The 26,282-nt window shown below is 52.2% G+C and overlaps 1 protein-coding gene across 11 annotated transcripts in view; it reads left to right on the top strand.

Annotated features, from left to right (window-relative positions):
- The window catches only part of WDR20 (WD repeat domain 20), a 57,609-nt gene extending 40,458 nt beyond the window's left edge, over positions 1-17,151 (top strand). Inside the window, exons 2-4 of one of the 11 annotated variants that reach the window (XM_060095622.1) lie at positions 1,343-1,525; positions 4,939-5,031; positions 14,542-17,151. In XM_060095622.1, the coding sequence (XP_059951605.1) occupies positions 1,343-1,525; positions 4,939-5,031; positions 14,542-15,819 (1,554 nt within the window). In that variant the 3' untranslated portion in view covers positions 15,820-17,151. The other 10 variants (XM_060095614.1, XM_060095609.1, XM_060095616.1 and 7 more) reach the window with 10 other exon arrangements.
- Positions 17,152-26,282: the final 9,131 nt, after the last annotated feature.

The following is a 26,282-nucleotide window of genomic DNA, read 5'->3' as shown; positions in this document are numbered from 1 at the left end:
CGGGCTCCCAGGGTCACTTGTGCCACTCAGGTCCAGACTGCCAAATGCTCAGGTTTTGAGCCTGTCATTTTGAGGTCCTCTTTTTTTACACTGTATTTGTTATCTGAAAAATCTAGAATTCTCAGTGCAGTGTCACAGGCCTCTTTGGAAGAAAAAAATCTTCAGAACCTAACCCTGGGGATGGTCCATAGAGAACCAGAGCTGTGAACCCCGGAACTGCACACAGGGCCAAAGTGGGTGTTTTAAAGGATGTGTTCAGTTGTCTCCACCTGTGATTTTCAAATGGCAGTGGGAGGGGTTGGGTTTCCTTTATTTCAACAATAACAGCCCAGCATTTTGGATTGCACAGAAGGTTTCTCATGAAGAGAAGATCCTGCTTTAAAAGGGGTGAGGCACTTTGAAAAGTCACATTTAGCCCAAGTCAGGAGTCAGAATTTGGAGTGTGTGCGGTGTGTTTCCTCCCCATCCCCTTTATGATAAAACCGACCTGGGTTCCAAATCCAGCCCTTCCACTTACTAGGTAGGTATGGTGACCTTGGCTGAGTTATTTAACTTCCCTAAACTTGTTTTCTCATCTGTAAAATGGGGAAAATACTATCTATTTTGAAGGATCATTGTAAGGATTAAGGATGATGCATGTACCAGACTTGGAGTGTGGGCTCGACGAGTGAAAGTTACTTGGAAGCTGATGCAGAAGAGTGTGACCCAGTACAGGAGTCGCTGCCCGTGTATAACTGGCCATAGTAGTGGTTCTCAGCCTGAGTAGCTGTCAGAATCACCTGGAAGACTGTTTTAACTACAGCTTGCTGGGTCCACCCTGCCTGCCCCCTGTAGTTTGATTCATTTGGTGTGGTGTGGGCCTTGAGAATTTGCATCTCTTGAGTTTCCAGGTGATGCTGCTGCTGCTACCGGTGGTCTGGGGACCACGCTTTGAGAATGACTGGGCTGCAGGTGAACTCACCGATGAGCATTTAGGTGCTGTAGCTGTATTTGAAAGCCGAGCTTTTTATGTTGTTAAAGTTAACTTTGTTAGAAAGTGCTTGGAATGCATTTCGCAAATACTGAATTTGGTATCTCAAGGATTTTTCCTCCTGAAATCCAGGAGTCTTTGTTAAATATACTTGAAGAAGAATAAGTTGACAAGTTATAAACATATTATGGATAGTCAAACAATATCAGATTGGCTGAGGTATGTGAAAGTGCTTTTATAAAATGCTAAAAACCGCAAAAATATTTAATACTTTTTAAGATTGAACATCATAATGGAGTATAAAATAGTGTAACTTAGATTTCTCATCTCAATGTGCTGTTTACCGTGTGTATTTTTCTCTTTCTCCTCCAGGCTGCTGACTTGAGTAAACCAATAGATAAAAGGATATACAAAGGAACACAGCCTACTTGTCATGACTTCAACCACCTAACAGCCACAGCAGAAAGTGTCTCTCTCCTAGTGGGCTTTTCCGCAGGCCAAGTCCAGCTTATAGACCCAATCAAAAAAGAAACTAGCAAACTATTTAATGAGGAAGTAAGTAGCACCCTGTCTTAGCTGTTAAGAATCCCTTTAAGAATGTATACGTTCTTACCGAGGGTAGTGGGCCTTACTTTACACTGTGAGTGAAGCCCATTTTCCATTCTCAGATGTCCTACCTAGTATATTACCCAAGTTTAAATGTGGTGCGTTAACTTGTTGACTTTTACCTGTTCTTCCTTGGGCTGACTGTTCTGTGCATTTTTTATGGAGATGCTCAGGTGTCTATAGCAGGTGCTTTAAACATGTTTTTATAATGGAGATAGAGATGAGACTTGTAGCTTGATATTTATAATTTAAAAAAGAAAATAAAGAATTTATTCACATCACCAAAAAATTTCATGCAGGTCAAAGAACTTGATAATATTTCCTTAGGTTGCTTAAATTGTAGCTAAAATTTGGTGTGTATGTTTGACAGGCGTTTGACTTAGAATTTGTTCTCTTGCTCTTGTAAATGTTTGCTATTAAATCACCTTGACATGGTTAGAAATCCTGGCACTTACAATTGGATCCTATGACATAGCTTTTGCCAGTGTTGTAGCATGTGCTGGGGTTTCTAGTGTCTTCAGTTTCATTCTGGCAGGAGCCTGAGATATCTGAGCTGTCCATTCAGGAACATGTCAGCCATTAAACATAGTAGATGTAAGTTGCCAAATAGATTATATTTTTATAAGCGATTGGAGTGGCTTTTCAGCCCCAAGTATTGCCATTACATATCTGACGTACTTCCTCCTCTGGGTCGGTATGACTTTCCTAGTAAATGGAAAAGATGAAGCAGTCTTGCTGAGTTAGAAGCCCTGGGTTGCAGTCTACTTGTGACCTCAACCCTGGTGTGACAAGGGCCAGGTCACACGGATTCCTCTCAGGAAGGGCAAGTGGTTTTGATTGTTGCATGGTTTTAAAGTCATTAACTTGGAACAGAAGTGCATTATAAATTCTGATTTTTAAGAAATAATTTTGTTTGGGGAAGAACACTCCACAACTTGCAGTTAAAGTTCGGGCTCTTCTGCAGTCCCCGTGGTACATGCCGTCCACGCATAGCCAGCATCCAGCCACGGTGCTCCTGGTTGGCATTGCCAGTGGATTTGGTGCAATCTTTTGAACCATGCCATCTCTTCTTCTAGTTTCATCTGGGTTGACTGGACAAACAAAACTTGCCGTCTGGATTGACAAAAGTATTTAAACCCATTTTCTGTTAAAAAAAAAAATCTTAAGCAGAAAATTATTCTACTTACCTAAACATTTTATTAACATCATTTGACGGAGTGACTTCTAAGTAGCTGGATGATCTTTGTGGGGGGTGGTGGTGGGAGAGTGAGGGCACAAAACTAGACTTCTCTGCATTCTTAATAGAAACTGTGAATTTGGCGTCATTGTGGGGTTTTATTTGTGTTTAGGTAGGGGACGTGTTTTTGAGGGGGAAGGGATTGGAGCCATGTAAAGGGCTGTTGGTAAACAAGGTCGGGAGCCTGCTCGGCTGAGGATGGCACAGAATGCCACTTAGAGAACAAGAAGGGTTTGTGTGTCATCACTGGGGGAGGGTGGAGCAGAGACCACAGGGCCCTGAGAGCACTCGGACGCATCAGCTAGACCCATTCCTTACTCAGGACAGCTAGACTCGGACGCATCAGCTAGACCCGTCCCGTACTCAGGACGGCTGGACTCGGACTCATCAGCTAGACCCGTCCCGTACTCAGGACGGCTGGACTCGGACGCATCCGCTCGACCCGTCCCGTACTCAGGACGGCTGGACTCGGACGCATCCGCTCGACCCGTCCCGTACTCAGGACGGCTGGACTCGGACGCATCCGCTCGACCCGTCCCGTACTCAGGACGGCTGGACTCGGACGCATCCGCTAGACCCGTCCCGTACTCAGGACGGCTGGACTCGGACGCATCCGCTAGACCCGTCCCGTACTCAGGACGTCTGGACTCGGACGCATCCGCTAGACCCGTCCCTTAACTCAGGACGGCTGGACTCTGACGCATCCGCTAGACCCGTCCCTTACTCAGGATGGCTGGACTCGGACGCATCCGCTCGACCCGTCCCGTACTCAGGACACAGCTAGACTCGGACGCATCCGCTCGACCCGTCCCTTACTCAGGACACAGCTAGACTCGGACGCATCCACTGGACCCGACCCTTACTCAGGACACAGTTAGACTCGGACGCATCAGCTGGACCCGTCCCTTACTCAGGACACAGCTAGACTCGGACGCATCAGCTGGAACCGTCCCTTACTCAGGACACAGCTAGACTCGGACGCATCAGCTGGACCCGTCCCTTACTCAGGACACAGCTAGACTCGGACGCATCAGCTGGACCCCGTCCCTTACTCAGGACACAGCTAGACTCGGACGCATCAGCTGGACCCGGTCCCTTACTCAGGACGCAGCCGAGTCACAGGCTGGAAAGCCGCTCCTCACTTTTAATGAGTGAAGCATGAGTTACCTCCTACTCTTTTTACATTTTATTTGAAAAATGGCTGTTCAAAGTGCTAGGATTGTGTGTGGTTTAATGCCAACTTGGCATTTACAGCTTGAGGCAGAAATGGATTGCCCTTCACAGTAAGGACATTCTTTGGCTTGTATGGGTAACAGTCTCATCAGATTTTGGTCAGGATGTCTAAGAGAAAGGGTCATCAGGGGTTTGTTTCTCAGAGAGTGCCAGGGATGGTGGTCGAAGCTGTCGTCAGGCTGTGCTTAGCATTGGTTTGGGACATGGAGGTTTCAAAGTGTTTTGTCTGTTTCCTCGGCTTGGGAGGGTGGGTTGCTATCTCCATTGTGCACAGATGAGGAAATAGTCAAAGAGAAGGTAAGTGAATTGTCCACATCAGGTAGCAATTTGATGATAGTGCTGGATCCGGAAATTAATTCCACGAGCTCTTATTGGTCATAGATTGTAAGCCCCACCATGTGTGGTTGCTAGATGGGCTCTTGTCTCCCCAGGAGCTCACAGTTCAGTGAGATGGACTGAAAGGGCATTGGAACGTGTGTTATCCCAGTGTTATGAACAAAGTACCAAGGGATAATGTATTAATTGCATTCCTCAGTATGTATCAAATATCATAAAATAAAAACAAAAGTTAAGTTCAGTGGGGACAGTTAGAGAAAACTTCCAGAAGGTGACATTTGACCTGGGTTTCAAAGATGCATAGGAGTTGGAGGAGGATGAGAAAGGCCTTCAAAGCTGGAGAAAACAGCTTAGCATGTGGAGGCCAAGGGTGGCCAAACCACAGCATGTGGGCCTTGGAGTGGCAGAAGTTAAAGCCGGACAGATGAGCTGGAACCAGACTGTAAAAGCCCTTTGATACCATGCTGGGAAATTCGGATCTGACGCTGGAGGCTGTGGGGGACCTTTGGGCTTTTATTTAATCAAGGGAGTGACAGGATCAAATGTGTTTTTTTAGAACTCTTGTCAGCACTTGTGGAAGGTGGATTGGAATGAAGAAAGAGAGAATGAAGGTAGCAAGACCAGTGAGGAGGCTCTAGTAACTGTCCAGGTGAGAGCTGAGGACTTGAACTAGAGTTGTGGCCATTTTCTCATCCATTCGACAGACCTTGATAGCCTACCATGTGCCCGGCACCGGGTCTGCAGCGGCAGATAACAGCCGCCCTGTGTTCCCCCTCCAGAGAGAGGGGAGAGAAGTGTGAACAGCACCACACACACACATACACACAATTACAGCAAATGGTGGTGACTTGTGATGTCAGAGGAGATAGAGGGCCTGAAGGAGAGACAGACATGGAGGCCTGCTTTACGGGGACGTGGGGAGCGTCGGTCTCTCGGAGGAAGTGAAGTGCTTTGAGCCTCGCCTCACCTGAGGAGGCCCCCAGGTAAGGAGCTAGAGATAGAGCGCCCCTGCAGAGGGAGAGCCGGTGAAGGCCCCTGGAGGCACGAGCTGGGGGCCAAGAGACCTGAGAGAGGATGGTGGACCTGGGAGGGCGTTGTGAAGTGAGAGGTCATGAGTTTGGAGGCCCTGCCACTCAGGGCCTGACCCGGGTTTGCTTCTTCGAGCTGTGGGATCTCACAGAAGGGAGCAGGAGGTGGTCAGATTGATGTTTTTGAAAATAAGCCTGGCTGCTTCTTGGAGACGCAGTTGGAGAGACGAGGGAACAAATCTTGAGAGTCTGGCTCACTTACTGCACTGGGTAAGGTGGGGAAGGAGCAGGTGCTGGGAGCAGAGGTAAAGATCAGAGCTCCGTTCTGTACTTGTGACGCTTGAGAGGCCAGTAGGTGGTTGGATACATGGATATGGAGCACAAAACTAGAGGTGAATTCTGGGAGCTGTCAGCATATAAATAGTAATCGTGTCCCTGAGATTAGATGGCAGGTCTGTGGAGAAGGCACAGTAGAGCAAAGACGCGTCTGGGGCTGAGCCCTGTTTATACTCCAAGATTCTGGTCATCTGCTCATGGCCTGCAAAGGAGCACTTACAGCAGTCAGTGTATTACCATGAAATTTACAGACTCGCAGCCCAGTGGCTAAGAACGTGGACCCTTGAACCCGGATGCCTGGAGCTCAGACACCCTTCTTCTGCCACTTACTGCCTGCAGGATGTGGGTCTTCACTTCATCTCTTCTCCTCAGCCGGAAAGTGGATAAGAGCGGTCCCCACCTGGAGGTGTGGTGAGGATGAGATGTGAGCAGAGGGCCTGGAGAGCAAGCCCTGGGGAGGAAGTTCCAGGTGGAGGGGAGACTCCGAGGGTTTCTTTCACTAGAGGTTGGAGGAGAGGCTTCTTGGGAGGTGAGGTACCGGCAGTTTTGAAGGAGAAGCACAAACGATTTTCCAGGACAAGAAGGTAAGAGCAGGGCAACCCAGACAGAGAAGCAACACGAGTAAGGCAGATGATGGGGACCGTTTATCATGACTGTTGGGTGTCTGTCTGTCTTACTCACCAGAGAGCTCCTCAGCCTCCCATCACACACATGCACGTGTGCATGTGCACACTCCAGTATTGATTACTCTGACCTTTGCTCCTTTCTGGAGGTGTCTGGTGCATGAAAGTATAGTAAATGTTTGGATGGATAGGATAGGTGGGTAGGTGAATGGAAAAGAAATTATAAGTTCTAGAAATCCACACTAGACCAAAGATAGGTGAAAATTTCTATCGGGGAATAGAGTGTATCTTAAAAGGTGATTTTCCCCCCATTGATTAAAAAACTTAAAATACTTGTTTATAGAAAAAACTGGGACGTAGAGAAGTACAAAGAAGATGGGAAAACATCACCTAGAAATCCCATTGCTCACTGTTAGCTTTACTGTCTTTGCAATTTTTTATGTTTTTAATGAGGCAGAACTGTCAGATTCACACCTTCCATTAGAGCTGCTGGCAACCTTCACCTCCCTGTCTGGCCCTCAGTCCATCCAGTTCATGTCAGATAGCAGAGGCGAGCCCTGCTCCCCGGGCCGTCCCAGTCATACCGAGACCCTGGCCGCTGCACCAGTTCAGCCCCCGAGGAAGGCTGGTCCTTTCTAGCCTCCCTTGGGGAATGATAGCCTAGATCCCCCGACACACTGCTTTCTCTCAAGCCTTAGAGTAGACTTTAGGTTTCTGTGTGTAGTGTTCTATGTGTTTTATGCCCTTGACGGTATCTAACGGCACATCCGACGAGCTCCCAGACCGTGGAGCCGACCTTCACGGTAAGGGTCACCAGGGAAGGGGAGGTGCCCTGGGCAGCGCCCGGAAGGGGTGCGGAGTCCCCTTGTCCTCACTAACGGTTACGATGTACTGGGGAGAAAGTCATGAAGGGGCAGTTTCTGTGTGGTAATGAACTCAGCCTTGTTTGCCTTTGTAAAAATTCGGATTATATCTGGGTTGTATCCATAGAACAGTAACTTCAAAGGATTTTTAAGTATGTTTGGTTATTGGGTGGATGTAAAATCCAAGAAGAACTTGTCATTTCGGCTTCTTCATCCCCGGCATGTAATGAGCCCTCCTGTTCTTGACTTTCTCCTCGCTCGCAGGTTGCGAGGCCGGGGCAGCCCGCTGGGTAGGCTGTAGGCTCCTCCTGGACGCCCGGCCCTGCTGCTCCCTGCGGCTGTGTCTGCTCTTCCGTCCCAGGCTGCAGGCTCCCTCTGCACCCAGCGCCCCCAGGGGTGGGGAGGAGAGGAGGCCCAGCTTTGCAATATTCTGTCCAGTCCTCTAACGAGAGAGTGGTTCTAGGCATTCTGTTAGTTTTGTTTTTGTTGTTGCTTTTTTTAATCAAAGGAAGGAAATGAGCACTTAATGATCTCCTCCTTAAAGTTTTGAGATTGATAAAAATGACATCTGGTCCTCTTTCACAGGGCTTTGAAATACCCTTTCCTAATACTTCCTGAGGGAAGAAGCAGCTGTCTTTAAATGCCTTTACAGAACCAAAGCCCTTAGTCACCGTTTTTGCTTGTGGCTACATTATGGCTTTTCCAGCAGCTGCTGTGGTTTTGGAATTGTTTGTTTTTAGTACTTCTGTTATCAATTAATATCTGCATTGTAAAATGCATACCCAGCAACCCCCCAAGAATTTTTTCCTGCTTATCATGTTGATAGCAGTGAAAAAAAGAAAATTAAAAAGTATGTGCTTTGGAAAGCTTCATTTCAGCAGTGGTGCTTTAGTGTGGTTACAGATTGATTTTGATTCTTGCTTCCTCTAAACTAGTTTAGTATCGTTAGAAAATCTTGTCTGTGAACGCCATTAAGGACGGTAGTTTTGGTGTTTGTTGGACTTTGGATTGATATTAGAAATGAGGCAGTGTCTTCTGCGTTCAGAATATGGGGAATGTGGGAGCCGTGGGTGATCACCAGGGAGAGAAGTGGGTGTGGGAGCCCGCTTCCTGGGTAGGTGGCTTGACGTACAGACCTGGCATAGTAATGCCCAGATTTTGGTTTTGGTTTTTATGGAAGTGATTTTAAAAGTAGGCCTTTGGGCCTCCCTGGTGGCGCAAGTGGTTGAGAGTCCGCCTGCCGATGCAGGGGATACGGGTTCGTGCCCCGGTCTGGGAGGATCCCATATGCCACGGAGCGGCTGGGCCCGTGAGCCATGGCCGCTGAGCCTGCGCGTCCGGAGCCTGCGCGTCCGGAGCCTGTGCTCCGCAACGGGGGAGGCCACAACAGTGAGAGGCCCGCATACCGCAAAAAAAAAAAAAAAAAAAAAAAAAAAAAGTAGGCCTTTGAGCGTTGTGGCATTTCCCTCTTTAATGGAAAGCTCAGTGGTCATGCCCGAGGACCTGAGCGCCTGTCCTTCCCTGAGACCTGCCCCGCTCTCCTCTCCTTGCCCTTCCTGCCGGGGCGGCCTCACCTCAGCCTCGGAGCAGGGGGCCTTCTTCTCCCGGACCCCCGCCCAGCTGCCTCTCCGCCTCCCCTCCTGGCCTGTCGCACAGAGCTGCCCCCGGAGACCCTGTGACGGGACGGAGGGAAGCGTGATGCAGGGAGCAGCGCCCCCGGCCTGTGGGACAGTCACTCGGCGTCCGTTCCTTCCTCTCCTCGTGGGACTTCGGGCTGGTTTTCTCGACTCTCCTTCTGCTTTCCTGACTTCTGTCCTGCTCGCTCTAAGTAGTCTCTTTCCAAAGCTGCACACTCTCCTCCTCTTCCCTGTACACCTTCTGCCTTGGAGAGCTCAGGATGTCGCAGATCCGGCTCTTACTGTTCACAGCCCATTTCCTCGTCTTCCACAGTCATTTCCATCAGCTGCCGACTCGATGAGGACACTTGAACTTCTCCCCAGCACAGTCACCCCTCCTCTCTCACCTGTCACCCCCCTTCCCAGTCACTCAAGCTCAAAACCTAGGAGTCTGTTCACACGCCTCCTTCACCCCAACCCCACCTCCTACTCCATCCAGCCTAGCCCACTGTTAAACAGTCCATCCTGCCACACCACTGCTGGTCAAGTTTAAGACCTTTTTGTCCACGGACAATTGTCATAGCTTCCTAACCGGTCTCTCTTCACCTCCACCATTCTGTACCTACTGACGGGAGACTTCACTTCATTCTGTCACTTCCCTTTTCAGAAATCTTCCGTGCCCCTACTGTCTGCAGCAGTACAGCCAGTAGAAATATAGTGTGAGCCACAAATTCAGTTTAAAATGTCTAATAGCCACATTACATCAATTTAAAAATAGGTGATGTTAAGATACTTTATCTTGGGACTTCCCTGGTGGCGCAGTGGTTAAGAATCCGCCTGCCAGTGCAGGGGACACGGGTTCAATCCCTGGTCCAGGAAGATCCCACATGCCGCGGAGTAACTAAGCCCGTGCGCCACAACTACTGAGCCCTCATGCCACAACTCCTGAAGCCCATGTGCCGCAACTACTGAGCCCACGTTCTGTAACTTCTGAAGCCCGCGTGCCTAGAGCCGATGCTCCGCAGCAAGAGAAGCCACCACAATGAGAAGCCCGCGCACCGCAACAAAGAGTAGCCCCCGCTCACCGCAACTAGAGAAAGCCCGCGCACAGTAACGAGGACCCAACGCAGCCAAAAACAAAAATGTATTACTTTATCTAATACATCCAAACATTATTTCAACGTATAATCAATATACAATTGTGAATGAGATACTTTCCATAATTTCTCAAGTCTTCAGGATCTAGTGTGTAATTTACACTCACAGCATGTCTCACTTTGGACCAGTCACTTTCAGGTGCTCGGGGCTGTGGGATTGGTCAGCACAGGGATTCAAGGTCACAGCCCAGACCCCTTAGCCTGTCCTTGAGTCCCAGCTCACGATTCCAGACCTAATTTCCTGCCCCTGCTCAGGTGCTCCAGCCAAAACGGTTACCATGCACATCCGCAGACCCACCTGCGCTGTGCTGAGCCGTGACTCGGCTGCCCGCCCCCCAGCACAGGCCCCTGTCTCTCTCCCAGTCCCGGCCCCACCTGTACTCAGGAGCTCCTCAGGGGACCTGGGGTTCTGCCAAGGGTGTTTTTTCAACATACTCAAACGCATGCTCATCCAGATCAAGGCCCCACTGACACTGGAGAATTCAAGCCTGGCAGGGAAATCCTGTTAGTTAGCTCTGAGAACTGACGAAGATTCCTTACTTTTTTTTTTTTTGCAGTACGCGGGCCTCTCACTGTTGTGGCCTCTCCCGTTGCGGAGCACAGGCTCTGGACGCGCAGGCTCAGCGGCCATGGCTCACGGGCCCAGCCGCTCCGCGGCATGTGGGAGGGATCCTCCCGGACCGGGGCACGATCCCGTGTCCCCTGCATCGGCAGGCGGACTCTCAACCACCGCGCCACCAGGGAAGCCCTACTTACTTTTTTTATTAGACATTTTCTGGAACAAAAATATACCCTTATGGTGCAGAAAGTGGGCTGCATTCTTTATATTTATTGAATAAGATGTTCTAGGTATTTGTTTTTTAATTTCTGTTCTCTCACTTTTTTGCTAAACCCAAACCAAGTGATAGCCCAGGGCAGTTTACTTCAGCGACTCTGAGCTAGGCCTGAAGTTGTGCCTCCCACTGCCCGGGGTCTGCGGGAGGGGCGCCCTGGTTTATTGACGTTTGTCGGTGGCACAGAAGGCGCCAGCCCCACTTTGGGGCTGACGGGCCTGTGCCGGGTGTCATCTTGCCCGGTCCGTCCCCCGTGCCCCAGCGCCTTGCGTGTCTCTCGGACGAAGAGCGCTGGGTTTGCTCCCCCATCAGCGCCCCCGCCCTTGTCCCCTCTGTGAGGACGCTCTGCCCTGCATCCTCCCAGGCCGCTTCTTGTGCTGCCCCTTTACCTCTTGGCTCAGCGCGCCCTCACCCCAGAGATAGAGGCCCTTCCAGGCCTTCCTACGTGAGACTGCAGTCACTCTGACGCTCCTGCCCGTTGTCTTCTCCCCCTGCTTGGCTCCTGCTCACAGTGCAACGCTCCTTACCGTGAGACCCTGTCCGTTTCACTATGGTTTCATCCCACCTGAGCATCAGTTCCACTCAGGAAGGGCCGTCTGTCCGTCGGTGCTGTCAGTGCCTGGCACACAGTGTACATTCAGTAGAGGATGGAAGAGGAATGAATGAAACGAGTGAGTGGTGACCGGGAGGGACACAGGCGAGCGTGCGGACCTCTCTGACCCTGCTTCTTGGCGGGTAACACGGCAATAACACCTGCCTTCCTGTGGGGGAATGAGCGCTCATACGTACACTGCTGGTGGGAATATAAATTGTTGCATCCTGTATGGCAGGTAATTTGGCGATATCTCTAAAAAATTATAAACGTATGTACCTCCTGACCCGGCTATTCCAGTGGGAATTTATCCTGCAAGTATATTTATACCTGTGAAAATTGCCATATGTGCAGGTTATTCCTTGCTCTACAAATGTCCTTCAGTGGGGGACTTTTCAAATAAACCACAGTATATCCATATCATTGAGTACGCTGCAGCTGTAGAAAAGAATGAGGAAGCTGTCTTCATACCAGTACAGAGAGACGCACATGTGTGACTGCATGAGAAAGCAGAGGCGCAGACAGTGAAAAAAAGGAGTGTGGATAAACTTGTATCTATGTTTGCCTTGTCCACACAGGAGCACACGCGCAGAGATAAACAAGAAGCTGATGACAGTAATTCTGGGGGCAAGGGGTCTGGGATGGAGGAAAGGGGTGTGAGTGAGGCTTTCTACTGGATACTTTTATTAATATATATGAATTATGACTGTATGACCTATTGAAAAAATAAAAGCTTACGTTGCGGGGTTATTTTGAGGATGAAACAGCGTGTGTGCAGAGCCACTGCTCAGTGCCTGGCCGCAGAGTAGATTCTCAGGTTGGAAGTGAGCACGGCTGTCCTGATATGCCTGCCACGTACCCCAAGACGAAGTGGGTGCCCCAGCAGGGGCACAGAAGGTGGGCTCAGGTTTTTGTCCGTAAGTGACATCCACGTGTCTACTTACAGCAGTCTCAATGCACCTTTTTATCGTGGAGTAAAGTCTTTAAATGTGTCTCGTCACCCCAGTAACATGTATTTTAATAATGGTGCTATGATTATTTATCTCCATTCCTCACAGTTGCAGGGAAATACTGTTTTTACTTGACAGTATTCCAGTTTTGAGTTCTAATGGAATTATTTTTGTTGTGCCTTTTTAAGCCAAAAATAATTTTTTTCTCCTAACCATAGTGCTAGAAGTTTTTATGTCCATCCTTAAAATTTTCCACACATGATAGAGTAACGGTGGAGAGCTGTTGGGAAAATTGAAATTAGATTTGGTTATGGTGAAATGTGAGGTGCAGGAGTTGAAAGCCACACACAGTGCCAGGGCATGGCCAGCAGCCTGGCTCCTCAGCCTGAGGTCGCTTCTGTAGCCGCCCAAGAGGCCACCGATGGGGGTGAACCGGCACCACCCTTGGACACTAGGCCAGCAGACCAGTCCCGGTTAAGGGATCAGGAGTGCTGGGGCAGCCTGAGCCCGGTGGGCACAGCAAGGTCTGCTGGGTGGGGGTGGGCTCCCCCAGGACCAAAGCCCTGACCTGGCCTCGTTAGGTGCCTCTGACCTCTGTGGAAGAAATGGTGAAGGTCTCGTGGAAACCCTGACAGAGCAGCGCTGGGCTTCCAGGTTGTTGGCGTTAGCATAGGTCAGCTGCCTTATACAGGAAGGTCACCGGGCAGGAGAGGAAAGAGGCAGGGGGTGACAGTGTGGCTGTGACGCTGCAGAGCGACAGCAGTGACCCCTGCTGCTCAGTAACCCTCGCCCGGCCCGCTAGCCCCGGGCCCTCGTGCCGGGCAGGGTCAGGCCTCTCCGCTCCTCCCTGGCTGGGACCATTGTTGGCCACCTCCCTTCCAGGGCCTAATTTTCTGCAGCAGTTTGCATGGTTCATTAGTCTCTTTGAAGAAACCAAGTGTTTTCATTTTCTGTGACTTTCCGTAAAGATGCATCACACACAGCAGACACACAGCGCAAGGCCGACTAGGCAGGAGGCCCTGTGTCCTGGTGGGCTTCCCGTCCCTGTGGCCCGTGGCCCTCTGAGGCTCGAGTCGGGGAACCCCAAGCACGTGAGAGAAGTGGGAGCACCCGAAGCCCGCCGGGCTCCCGAGGCACCCGGTTACCGGGCTGGCAGTGGGAAGCGTCTGGCAGCAGGACCGGCTGAGAACTCGGGGGTCGTGGGAACTCCCAGCTGGTTTCTGGTGCTGTGATTTGGGGACCAGGCAGCCTCGTGGAAGCCACTGTGCCAGTGAGGCCCACAAAAGGTCTGCAAGCAGGGAAGCGTACTCAGGGGGTGGTCATCCCTTTGTGGGGGTTCTACTTGGGCCTTTTGTTCTTTTGGTTTTAAAGGCAAGACTCCCGACCTGTGCCTGTTAAAGAAACAGTTGGTCAGTGGATCACAGATAAACGTGGGGTAGAGTGGCAGTGACTAGGCACATACTCCTGAGTGTTAGTCATCTGTTTATTTTTTTTAAACACCACCTTGTTCCAAAGAAGATGGAGGAATGGCTTCTGAAGATACACACGTGACAGCGACTGTGAGGGAGGAAGTTGCAGCGAGTCAGGGCCGAGGCAGAGCCCAGGGCGGGCTGCGTTGCTGTCCTGGGTGCTGCTGGCTGCACGTGGACTACCCACCCCCGCAGCAGCCGGAAGAGGCGGGGGTAGTCAGCACGGGGCACGCGGGGCCGAGGCAGTGCAGAGAGCCGCTGGGGGCCCAGGGCTCCCGGCCGCGGGGACTGCGAGCCTTTCCCGGGGGCCTCGTGGTGAGGACCCTGCACAGGTGCAGGAGGCCCAGGCCCAGCCGCTCCTGGCGTAAGACGTGCGGAGTGCCCGGGGCTGTCCCTCTCCCCAGTGTGTCCCGGCGCCTGGTATAGTATCTGTCGGGCACATACTAGGCTCGCAACAGTGTGTGCTGAATGACTGACTTGGTGAAACCCAGTGGCCTGACACCCAGGTGCAGTTCTAGAAGGTAATTCCACAAGGGGCCAGAATGCCTTCGCTGGCCTGACCGCGGGATAGGACGTGGAGTGCCCGGATGGACGCATCCCTTCTCGCCGAGAAGCAGACAAGCTTTCTTGCTGGAAAAGTAGACCTTTAAAAGTTCTCCATTGTGATAACTTGTTCTCCTTTGTCTTCACAGAGACTAATAGACAAGTCACGAGTAACCTGTGTCAAATGGGTTCCTGGTTCGGAAAGCCTTTTCCTAGTAGCCCATTCAAGTGGGAACATGTACTTGTATAATGTGGAGCACGCTTGTGGCACCACAGCCCCCCACTACCAGCTTCTGAAGCAGGGAGAGAGCTTTGCCGTGCACACTTGCAAGAGCAAATCCACGAGGAACCCTCTCCTCAAGTGGACGGTGGGCGAGGGGGCCCTCAACGAGTTTGCTTTCTCCCCAGATGGCAAGTTCTTGGCGTGCGTGAGCCAGGACGGCTTCCTGCGGGTGTTCAACTTTGACTCGGTGGAGCTGCACGGCACCATGAAAAGCTACTTTGGAGGCTTGCTGTGCGTGTGCTGGAGCCCGGACGGCAAGTACGTCGTGACGGGCGGGGAGGACGACCTCGTGACCGTCTGGTCCTTCGGAGACGGCCGCGTGATCGCGCGGGGCCACGGGCACAAGTCCTGGGTCAGCGTGGTGGCGTTTGACCCCTACACCACCAGTGTGGAAGAGAGCGACCCTATGGAGCTCAGTGGCAGTGACGAGGACTTCCAGGACCTTCTGCACTTCGGGCGAGACCGAGCAAACAGCACCCAGTCCCGGCTGTCCAAGCGGAACTCGACCGAGAGCCGCCCCGTCAGTGTCACGTACCGGTTTGGCTCCGTGGGCCAGGACACGCAGCTCTGCTTATGGGACCTCACGGAAGACATCCTTTTCCCCCACCAGCCCCTCTCCAGAGCAAGGACGCACACGAACGTCATGAACGCCACGAGTCCTCCTGCCGGAAGCACTGGCAACAGCATCACGACCCCCGGCAACCCGGCGCCCCCTCCCCTGCCGCGGTCCAACAGCCTCCCGCATTCCGCCGTCTCCGGCACCGGCAGCAAGGGCAGCGTCGCGGACGGCGCCATCGCTTCCGGGGTCAGCAAGTTCGCGACGCTCTCGCTACACGACCGGAAGGACAGGCACCATGAGAAAGATCACAAACGAAACCACAGCATGGGACACATCTCTAGCAAGAGCAGCGACAAACTGAACCTCGTTACTAAAACCAAAACGGACCCAGCTAAAACCTTGGGCACGCCCCTGTGTCCTCGGATGGAAGACGTCCCCTTGTTAGAGCCGCTCATCTGTAAAAAGATAGCACATGAGAGGCTGACTGTATTAATTTTTCTTGAAGACTGTATAGTCACTGCTTGTCAGGAGGGATTTATTTGCACGTGGGGAAGGCCTGGTAAAGTGGTCAGTTTTAACCCTTAATGCTGCACCGGATCCAGAACTTGAATAGGTAGTGATTTTTTTCTTGCGGGAGGGGCGGGGTGTACAATGAATGTGAATGACACTTCTTATTCTTAATGTAAATCTAAATGCATCAGAGCCATAATTTTGGATACTGCATGCCATGTAATTCTGAATCATTTGATAATTCACCTTAGAACGTTTAAAAAATATAATCAAACTAATTGCCAGCCAAGTCAGTCACCCTCCTGGGAGTATATAGAGTCCCAAGGTTAGCATTCCTCTATTAGACTATTTCGATTTTAGGAAAATCATGACAGTGTGGGGCAACAATGAGTTTAAAATGCTAAAATTAAAATGTCTGCTTTAACTGGAATATTTTTGCTTAACTACTCAATTAGAATATTGTACACCTGATCAGAGTGTGTGTTCAATACGAACGGCCATTCATTGTCATTTATAGTCCAACTTTTTATCTTAATCATAAAATGTTTAGGAATCTATGAAATTTAACTTTAGGAACAAAGCGTTCAGCAGGGTTGATTGATATTATTTTTACATGGTTCTGGCAATCCACAGAAAGAGAAGAGCCTTAATTTTTAAAACCCATTTTAGTCATTTTATGACAATTAAAATTGTTTAATAAACATCTTTTTTCAAAGAAGCAGTTTGTAGCACTTTGATTGAGACTCTGTGCACTGAACCAACAACCCCTGTCTCTCAGAGCCTCTGGGCAGTTACCGCGGACGCGGGCTGAGGGCGCCAGCACCGCTGTCAGAAGTACCTCTGGCCACACAAGCCCAGATCTTTTATGGTGGGTGTGATTCGCTTATGTTGTTTCCAACAAGGGGAAGGAGCTTTTCTTTTCTTTTCCTTTTTATTTATTTTATTTATTTATTTTTTGGTGGGTTTTGTTTTTTGGTCAAAAAGGTGCATGACCGTAGGCCCTAGGCAGACTCCTCCGCTTTGTTTGTGAAGACTGATAGGCCCCCAAGGTTCAGAGCACTTGAAATTTTTCCCCCGTTTGGGTTTTGTGTTCCCACCAGAGGGGAGGGGCAGGGGCAGGTTGCTCCTCTCTCCTTGGAGGGCAGTCGTGGTCCCGGATCTTCCGGATCATTCTCGGGATGCCCTCGGCCTCTGTCTCAGGGACCCCACCCCCTGCCCCAGCGCCTGCCCCGGGGGCCTGTGGCTGCTGGGGGCAGGGCTGGCTCTCCCTCTGCCCAGGCGGCTGGGCTGCTTCCACGTCCAGGGGAGGCTGCTGTGCTCGACTCTTAATTCCTCCAGAGCCTTATCAGCTGTCGGGGGAGTTGCTTTTCAAATTCTAGTTTTCACAGTGGATGACAGGGCTCTTTGACCCATATGTTTCGTGTCAAGATGATAATGAGCTCATTTGTCAGCTTGCTTTGGTCACTTAGGTTTGTTTTTCTGTTGTGCACGCCTTTGTAATTAAATGTAGAGATACTGATCATTTATACTGGTTTGAGTAGCGAACGCGATTCAGCGAAGTGCCGACCTGGAGGCTTCAGTTTCTCGGCGGTGCGGGACTCTGGTTGATGGAGCAGCTCCGTGCTCTTAAAGCTGGCCCCCGGGAAGGCCAGGCCGGCCCCCCACTCCGCGCGCGTCAGGGCCGAGCCGTTCACTCTGTGTCCCCCGCGCTCCCTAGGGTGGTGGTTTCTGCGACCTTGACGGCGGTGGTGGTGGGGCAGCGTTCTTCCACGTGAGAGCCTCGGTGGCCTTCCCCGTCATGCATCACGGTCCATGGGGATGTTAATGTCCTGTCTGCCTTTAACATACGGTCCTTTGTTCCTAAATGTTAACTGACCTGGGGTACCAGGGACAGCCATGCTTGTGGACTGTTTCAGCTCTGGACGCTGGGAAATCGGGCTGTCAGGTGGAGAGCAGGAACCAGCACTCCATGTGCAATTTTATGTACCTGCATAGCTTTAGAAATTCAGCTTCAAATGCTTCTGAGGCATTGAGTATGCAGTTTCAAAATTCAGGACTTTGTATTTGGCCCAAGTGGCTGAATCCCAGGTAAGTAGCCTTTGCGGGGGGGTGGCGGGCAGGGGAGCGTGTCGCGCACGACCTTCCAGTTCTGAGCGCTGTGCTCCTTCCGCGCGGCCAGGAAAGCCACGGGTGGGGCCCGTGTAGCTGATGCTTGTGCGACGGGGGCTCTTTCTGGTTCCTTCTGTCCTTCAGCGTCCGCTGGGGCAGCTTACGCAGGGGGCCGTCTGTGGATGGGGGCGGGGGTGGGAGAGGCAAGAGGAGGGTGTTACTGGTTCCTTAAAAAACAAGCGCCACAACGCGCTCATAGCAGCCGGGCTCCATCTCCTCCACCCCGCCCCCAGGTTAAACCACTGTGGTCCCTGCAGTTTGGGGTTTGGGGCTTGGTCACAGTCTCGGTCTTCCAGCTGCTGCTGGTGAGTGTGTGAGTGTATCCTTGATGTCTGGCTGGGGCCCCCTGGCTGGGTGTCAGGTGCCGGGGAGGGGCTGCTTGGCCCGGCCCGGCTCGGCCCGGGCTGGTTCTGGACACGGCGGCGACGCTGCTTCCACCCACTGTGCCCCTCTGATGCCTCCGCCTTTCTGTGACAGCCAGCAGCGCCCTTCTCCTGCAGTCAGGAGGGCAGAGCGCCAGGTGCTCTCCAAGACCAGGACTAAAGTTGCCGGCAGCTTGAGGAGACGGGGGCACAGGGGAGGGAGGGGGCGGGCGGGCTCCTCCCCTCCTCCCTCGCGTTTGTTTCGGGGCTGCCAGGGCTCCTGCAGACCCGGGTCGGGTGGGGGTTGCTTCGAGGGGTTCCAGTCGCAGGTATATAAGGCACCAGGTATATAAGGCACCGTGGCCACTAAGGGAAATCGGGGGCGTGTTTTTTTGTAGTTTTCTCCCCAAATTTTGAGCTTCCTCATTGAAACTTTTCAGTTGTTCAGCTTAAACATTATCCTGAGCAAGAATATCTTTTCTAACCTAACCTCTGGAATAAAACAGCTTTTGGCCAGAAGAGGTTATTCCTATTCGCTCAGCACTATTTTTCCACCATGCACTGAGACGCATCGATGAAAAGCAGAGAAATAAATGCTCAGGGCAGCACGTGAGCCGAGCTGCTCCCCCGCAGCAAGAGGTGGCTCTGCCCGCCTGCCCGCCTGCGGTGACAGGACCCCTCGGAGGGCCCTAGCCAGGCTGTGGGGTCTTCTCTGCCTGCCCTGCCCTGGCTCGCCCCTTAAAGCTTCTGGGAATTCCAGAGCTGGGTTTGTGTTGTGACCTGGGCGATGCAGAGGCTTCTGAACCCACCGGCCGCCCCAGCCCCAGCCCTTCTCTGTTTCTCCTCCGCTGGGAGAGCTGGGGTGGGAAGCCTTTGGAAAACCTGGCCTCCTTTTATTTTATTTTATTTTATTTTATTTTTTATTTTTATTGGTTTTTTTTTGGCCTTCTTTTAAAGGCAAATGTGGAAGAGGGAGTAGGCAGGCTCTTTAAAAATAACCAGTAGCTTTGGGTTCTCAATTGATTTAAATAGTGGTAAAGAATCTTAATTTTGGTTTTTGTGCTGACTGGACCTTCTGACATTTTTGAAGGGTTCTCCTGTGAGCCGTTGACTTGGGACTAAGGATAAATGCCTTAAGGAAAGAAAAAGAGAGGAGTGGAAAGACAGGGATAAGCTATGACAGCGATTATTGTCTCAGACATCCAGAAACGATGAGGGACAAAAGGCCCTGAAGCTTTTTCACTTTTTACGGGCGTGTAACACGCGTGCCCCCAGTATTCTGTTCCACCGCTGGGCTCCACAGCCAAGTGCAGGCTGGCAGGTGGCCCGGCAGCCCTTTCTCCCCGATTCCTCCCCTTCCTGTGGTACATCCTGAATTTTTAAGAAATTGTCAAGTACTGAACTTGCGCTGAAGTTGGTGAAGCAGCTTTATCGATGTCCGCAGCAGTGTACAAGGTTCTCGTTACCTCCTGCTTGGGAGGGAGAGCTCTGATTTCCTGGTTGAGGAAGCTCAGAGTGTGAGGGGGGAGCCAAAGGGCCGGGGAGCACCGTGGAAGGAATCCTTTGAAAACCCACAGGCCACGTTTGTGGACCTGTCTGTCCGAGAAGGAACTAGAAGCAGAGGTCGACCGTGGGTTTCCCAGGAAAAACACACGGTGCGCCGCGTCCCATTCTCTGCGGGAGGGCTTGGCCCAGGGTGACCGGCCGCGGCCCCCACGCGCAGGGGAACGAGGGGCCGCGGTTGGCCTCCTGTGCGGGTCGTCCGCTGTGCCGGGCGTGTCCACTCCTGAGGCTTCCTTCCTCCGCATTCGCGTGTAGGCCTGATAAGTGACCCGGAGGAGATGTCCGCCTCGGGCACCACGGCAGGGAACAATTGGCAAAGGCTCCCTCCTTGTCCAGAGCACACCTGTCGCGCTGGGCTGCTTGGGACTGTCACCTGTTCAGGTAGTCAGGGGGCTCAGCCCCACCACCCCAGTGCTGGCCAGTGAGAGGGGCGGTCTGGGAGGGTGGAGTCCAGGGCTCCCCTTGCAAGGCACTTGTATCCAGCTGTTCCCTTTGAAACTCAGCGCCACGTTCAAACCTGTATGTAAAAGCCCCTCCAGGAGAGGGAAGCTGTCCCACTGGTACTGACTTCGTATTCATTGCTGCGTCTGTTACGTGGACTTTGTGTCATGGTCGCATCGCTGTCGCTCGAGTTAAATATGTAAAAGAAAACTTTTCTGCATTTTTGATTTCTGTATACCTAAGTTTATTAAAGGTTACTGTGTTAGGTGACACTGTATAAAATTGTATGAATATTTACCCTTAGTGAAAATCAAAACTCTTATGTATTTCCTTTTTTATATTCTCCCCTAATTTCTTGAAAACTTGAATAAATTTCATAAAGAGCCTTCCTAACATGAAATGTTGGTAAATTAAATTCTTAACTGTTGCAATAATTAATGAAGCTTTAATATCAGTATTGTTACTTTATAATTTTAAGAAAATCGTGTTTCTGTTTCACTGCCTTGGTTTTTAGCTGTTCCCTTGTCACTGTCACAGCTAGAGACTTACTACATACTTGATATTCTCAAGAACTTTGGGGTTGTCCTCTGTATAATGACATTAAATAAACGTGTGAATGAATTGTAAATGTAGATAAATTTTCAGTAGTCACTTTCACATCTGAGCTTTAAAAAAATCTCAGTGAACCAAAAAAGAAAAGCTTCTAAATGCTGTAAAATCAAGGGCCTTGTTAATGTTTATAGAACAAAGAGCCCCAGGAATTGCTACCTCTTGTTACTGATTCTGAGTTTTTCCGAATTAGAAGCTTTCTAAGTGAGATGTTTGTTCTGAGCACAGGAGGTGTTCACTGTTTTCTGTGACCTTCCTCTGAGCCAAGTCCCATGTGGGGAAGGACCGTGGGTTGGCTTTGCGGCCGAGCTGGTGCTCGTTCTGTGCGGAGCGCGCGCTGAGTTCCCAGGTGGCGGGCAGGCGACGCTGTAGCAGCTTTTCTCCTGGGGAGGGTTTGTCATTTTCCGTTTGCCGGAGGCATTGTCATCGCCGTGGAGGTGGTCCTGTCTCGCGCCCGGGCCCCGAGGCTCCGGTGCAGAACGAGCCCCGTGAGCGGGGCAGTGGGAGCCGGTCCTCCCGGGGTGGGAAGCAGGAGCGATGAGCACTGTCCTGCTCTGGACCGCCCCTCGCTCTCGGCAGCGCAGGCGCCTCTGGCCCCGAAAGAACCTTCCCGGCAAGAGTTCCAGGCCTGGGCCCGCACGCTCCGCCCGGGGCTCGTGGGGGCAGCGGCGAGCTGCCCGGGACAGAGGCCTCGTCAGGCCCCGGGGCTCCCACTCGGCCGCCGCGTCCCTCCTGTTTCGTGAGACGCCTGGGCCTGGAGCTTGGGGCTGGCAAAGCCTCTGGAAGCGCCTCCTGGCCACCTGTCCTTCTCGGTGGACTCCAGAATCTTCCTGGCCGCGCCGTCCTCCTGAGCCGCCCGTGCTGCAGGGTGTGTGGGCTCTTGCCTTTGACTCGAAGCTGCCAGAGCAGAAGAGACGGTCCGATACTCCGCCCTCAGAGGGACCTACTTGGACTTTACTACCACAGAAGCTGCATGTTTTCTCCTTAGCGCTCGAGGGGATTTTAAGCCCTGAATGCTAGTGGGTTGACAGGAGGTCTAAAAAGACGCACACGTGCACAGCATTTTGATCTTTTAAAGATAACTAGTTTGTACACCTTGAAAACATAAGTCCATTCTCCCACGTGTGGCTGCCTTTTGAAACAGTCGATTCTGGACCAGCAGATCTCTTGAAAGGGACAGGACATCTAGGGGTGCCCAGCTCCGCCCCCTCTAGCATCGGTAGCCTCTAAACCAGCCTTCACATGGATGCCCCATGACAGGACTCCAGCTAGAAGACACTCGAGGTCCCGGCCTGCAGAGAGGATGTCAGAGCCACAGCGGGTCACCCGGGCAGGAGGGCCTGCAGGCCGTGGGCGAGGCTCTCTTCCCCAGCACGGTTCTCGCAGGAGCCCTTGACGGGTTGTGCCCTTGACTGGTTGTGCCTTTTCGCAGATGTCTGAAAACACCATGATCGTTTTCCCTAGGTGACTTTTCCCAGGTTGAGTGGCCTCTTTGGGGAAATGTGTCACCGCCAGTGTGGCCAGTCACCGGGCAGGTCAGGGCTGGCAAAGGGGCAGCTGTCCAGTGGAGCCAAGGTCCCAGGCCACGGTGAACAGTGGGTCTGGGGCAGGGAGGGGTCCAGGTGCTCCGAGAATGGCTCAGCGGACGTGCCGGTGGAGTGGGCCCCTCCCAGCCCGCACCCACTTCCTAAACTTGGCTCACTGAGTCCGGGCCTCACGTGCCTTGGAATGAAATGGGAGCTCCTCTGCCCAGCTTTTCTGTGGTTCTTTTATGCAGCGGCCTGGGCAGTGTGAGTGGCGGGAGTCTTGTGGATGAAATGAGGAGAATGTATCCATGGCTAGCAGCGGCCCTGAGGAGGTTAGCCTGGTGACGGTTCTCATGGTTTGTGCACCATCTCTAAAAGGGCCTCACTTCACAAATACTTACCTCTTAGTCTCCGAGTGAAGTGAGAGAATTCGGGGGAGCTCCTGGAAGGTTGCCTGGAACCGGAGCCTCAAGGGTTAAGTGCTCTGTGGCAGGTGCAGGGCCACCCCTCCAGGTGAGGCTGACCCGGTGACCTGTCTGGCCCTCGGCCCTGAGCTCCCCCCGTAGCACTTCTCTGCCATCTCAAGAGGCTGCTAGTCTGCAGCAAGACCTGTCCCGGGGCCCGTGTGCACGTCACTTTTGTCTCGGGTGAGGAGGGTGATTCTGAGGGTCGACTGACCAGGCTTTGAACAGCACCGGATGCCCAGCCCATGACCACTCCCTCGAGGGTCTGCGGTCTCACACATTTACAGACGAGTCCATGGTAGCCGGGGTCGGATGGGGAGGCCTGCCGTGGGCCCAGCGGGACTTCAGGATGAGGCCGTTCTCTGACGAGGGCCTCTGAGACCCTCACGGTCTTTTCTTGCTGTCAGGGTCTCTGATCTCGGCAGCACCCACGAACAAAGACATGTTCCTTTGTTGTAAATTGTTTTTAGCCAAAAGATTACTTTTTCTATATATACGTTCTTATGAAACAAGGTTTAATTCTGTTAGCTTAGTATTATAAATTATAGTCAAACCCAAACTAAGAGCTGGGGTATTTTATCAGTTTTCACATGAAATCTCTAGCAGGAATATAATGGCAACTCTGGTGAGAACAGAACAACCTATTAAATATTAGATTCAAGAGCTGCCACTATTTCTGTAATAGGCTTCCTTCCTGGGGGCGGGGTAATAGGACATTAAGCAGGTTATTGGCTGGAGAAATCTTTTGCTTGAGTGATAAATGTAAAGCCCTCGTTTGCCAGCTGTCTGGCGTCAGGTGGAGAGACCAGCAGCTACCATGCTGCCCGGACAGCTGGAAGCCAGCAGGGTCTCTGAGGCCAGGCGCTTGATCCTCCCCGAGAAAGCCATCAGGAAGGATGCAGTCAGAGGGCAGGCCGCCCTCACGAGCAGCCACAACGGGGCAGAGGGCGGCGGGCCCTCCTCGCTGAAAAACCTGCCCCGAACTGTGCCCTTAGGTTAACACGTCCAGCCAGGCTTCCCCCTAAGAGTGTTCTGGAGCCTTCGATGGAGGCCTGCAAGTGTGTCTTCCATCTTTCTCATCATCACCCAGCAACTTCTAAAGCACAGGCTTACAGAAATAAGGTTACTTTTCACATTTTCTTTTGAATAGTGGTGTCTCCCCTGATGCCTCCACGGTGTGTCTGTCCCGCAGAACGATTCCATCTCTGGGAAGAGGACAGGGGTCAGGCCTCCCCCCGTGACAGGCTCCTGGCCTGCGTGCCGGGCACCGAGCAGATCCTGAGGCCTTGCTCTGCTCAGTCCCGGGCCGCCCTCTCCTTGCCGGTGGCTGACCCGCGAAGGTCAGAGTCCCCTTGCTTCAGACACCTTAGACCGGATGAGGTCACCTGTGGTGTGCCAGGCTTCTTCCCTCCAGACTGTCCGCGATGGACAGGGATCCGGACCTGGCGGCCTCGCTGCAGCTCAGTTCAGACACAGGGGGGAGCGTTTCTCCTCACCTGGACAAAGGTTCCCTTCATCACCGAGGCGGTAAACCAGCCGTCCTCCCCTCTGTGGACTGGGCCGGGATGGGCACAGTGTCCAAAAGAGCTCCTCTCTCCCGGCAGGCCGGCCAGAGCTTTACCTCCTCTGTCAGGCTCCATCCACACCGTCTTGAGGGGTTTGAGTGAGAAGCTGCCCATCGCCGTGGAGATCAGACAGGGCTGTGTGCCTTTCCAGCAGTAACTCCGAGGTCAAGGAAAAGCGCTCCTGTAGATTCTGAGCAGGGGCGAGTTGCTAAGTTCCTTTCGCCCCTGCTTCCTGATCTTGCCTAGATGAACGGATTTCGGGTTTAAGGTGACAAACTGGAGATAAAGTGACTTGGAGCGGGACCGCGTGCTTCCCGGCTTCCCTCCAGCAAGGCATGGGCGAAGCTGAGATCGTCACCCTTCATCTGTGTCAGCCCAAGGCCAGGTGTGAAAACGCAGCCATGTTTGCTTAAAGGCGTGTCCTGTGTGCAGCATTTTGGGGGACAGCTTAAGGATGTTTGTGTTCACAGAACTGAAAATTTGTAGCTGCAGTGTTGCAATATTGTAACCTTAAAATTATTCATAATAAATGAATGCCAAACTGTGCTGGAACTACGTGCATCCCAGCAAATGCAGGGAGATGTAAGTGCTCTTTGCTGTACAAGAGGTAAAACCCTTTCAGGGTTACCTAAGGTCACGCCTGTATTGCAAGAAACCCGTGACAGCCTCCTGCCTCTCCGTAGGAGCCAGCCCGAAGGGACAGGCACCACCCCTTACTGGTGCAGCGAGTCCCCAGGTCCACCGCAGCCAAGTGGCAGCCTTTGTCCTCAGCCTCCCCACCCACATGACTGGATCCTGCTTTCTCTACCTGCTGGGCCCTGTGGGCTGGCGCTGACGCCAGAGGGGCACCACCATCACACCACCCATCAGAGAGAGCAAAGAAAACGCCTCTTCAAAAATGCCACTAGACTCTGTCCTTGGCAGCCACCCCGGCCGTTGGGGGACTGGGCGTGCAGCTCTCTGGCCTCACTGGGCGAGCTGGCCTCAGAGCCGAGGGGACCCCTCTGTGGCCCGGAGCTGCAGCCCTTGGGGAGGCCAGTGAACAGCCCCCCTGGGAGGTGCCCCTGGCCTTTGGGTAGTGATGCTCCAAAGAACCCTGGCCCTGAGAGACCACTCTCTCCTCCAGGCCAGCCCTGCCCAAAGTGTGACACCCGAGGGCGGGGGGAGGGCAGGCTCAGGATTCTGATGAGTTAGGAATTAAGTAGATGGACACGGAGGGGCTGTTAAAACCCTGGCTTCCAAAGCAACAGAAAGCTAACTGTGCTCCTGTGAAACTGCTGGAAAGGATGAGTGACCGTGACTTCCTTCGCGGCCCCGTGCTTTGCTGGATTAATGTAAACGGCTTTGTTTGCAGGGTTTAATGTCAGCCCCAAGCCAGGCCAGTTCTCCAGGTGGGACTGTGGGGTAGCGAGCCCGCTCCTGCTCGGAGGTTCTCACCCCGGAACTGGGTCTTGAGGCAGCAACGATGGAGCCCAGGGCCACACGTGAGCCGCGTGGAGGGCAGCGCGGAAGAGGAGCGCGGGGCTCGGCGCCGCTCGGCGAATATACCCAAAGCAGCTGTTTCCATTTTTAAATCGTTCTCTTGCGGCTGCAGTAAACAATAAGCCATGAGGTTTTCTTGCTTTTGTTTTACTCTAAAACTCAATGTAATAAAAACGTTATATATAGTTATGTAATATATACATATATACATGGTGTGGAATGTGTCTCGGACAAGAAATCCCCTTAAATCCAACTGTTAAAAAGAGTACTTCACTCTGCTTTTGCTGATTTTCTTTTTAACACCTTAGGTGTCAGAAGACAACCTGGAAGGCACTCATCAAGAAAGTTGTTACTTTC

Source organism: Mesoplodon densirostris, chromosome 4 (assembly GCF_025265405.1).
Source record: "Mesoplodon densirostris isolate mMesDen1 chromosome 4, mMesDen1 primary haplotype, whole genome shotgun sequence".
NCBI classification, from domain to species: domain Eukaryota; kingdom Metazoa; phylum Chordata; class Mammalia; order Artiodactyla; family Ziphiidae; genus Mesoplodon; species Mesoplodon densirostris.
Note: the sequence above shows the minus strand (reverse complement) of the source record. Positions and strands in the feature narration are given on the sequence as shown.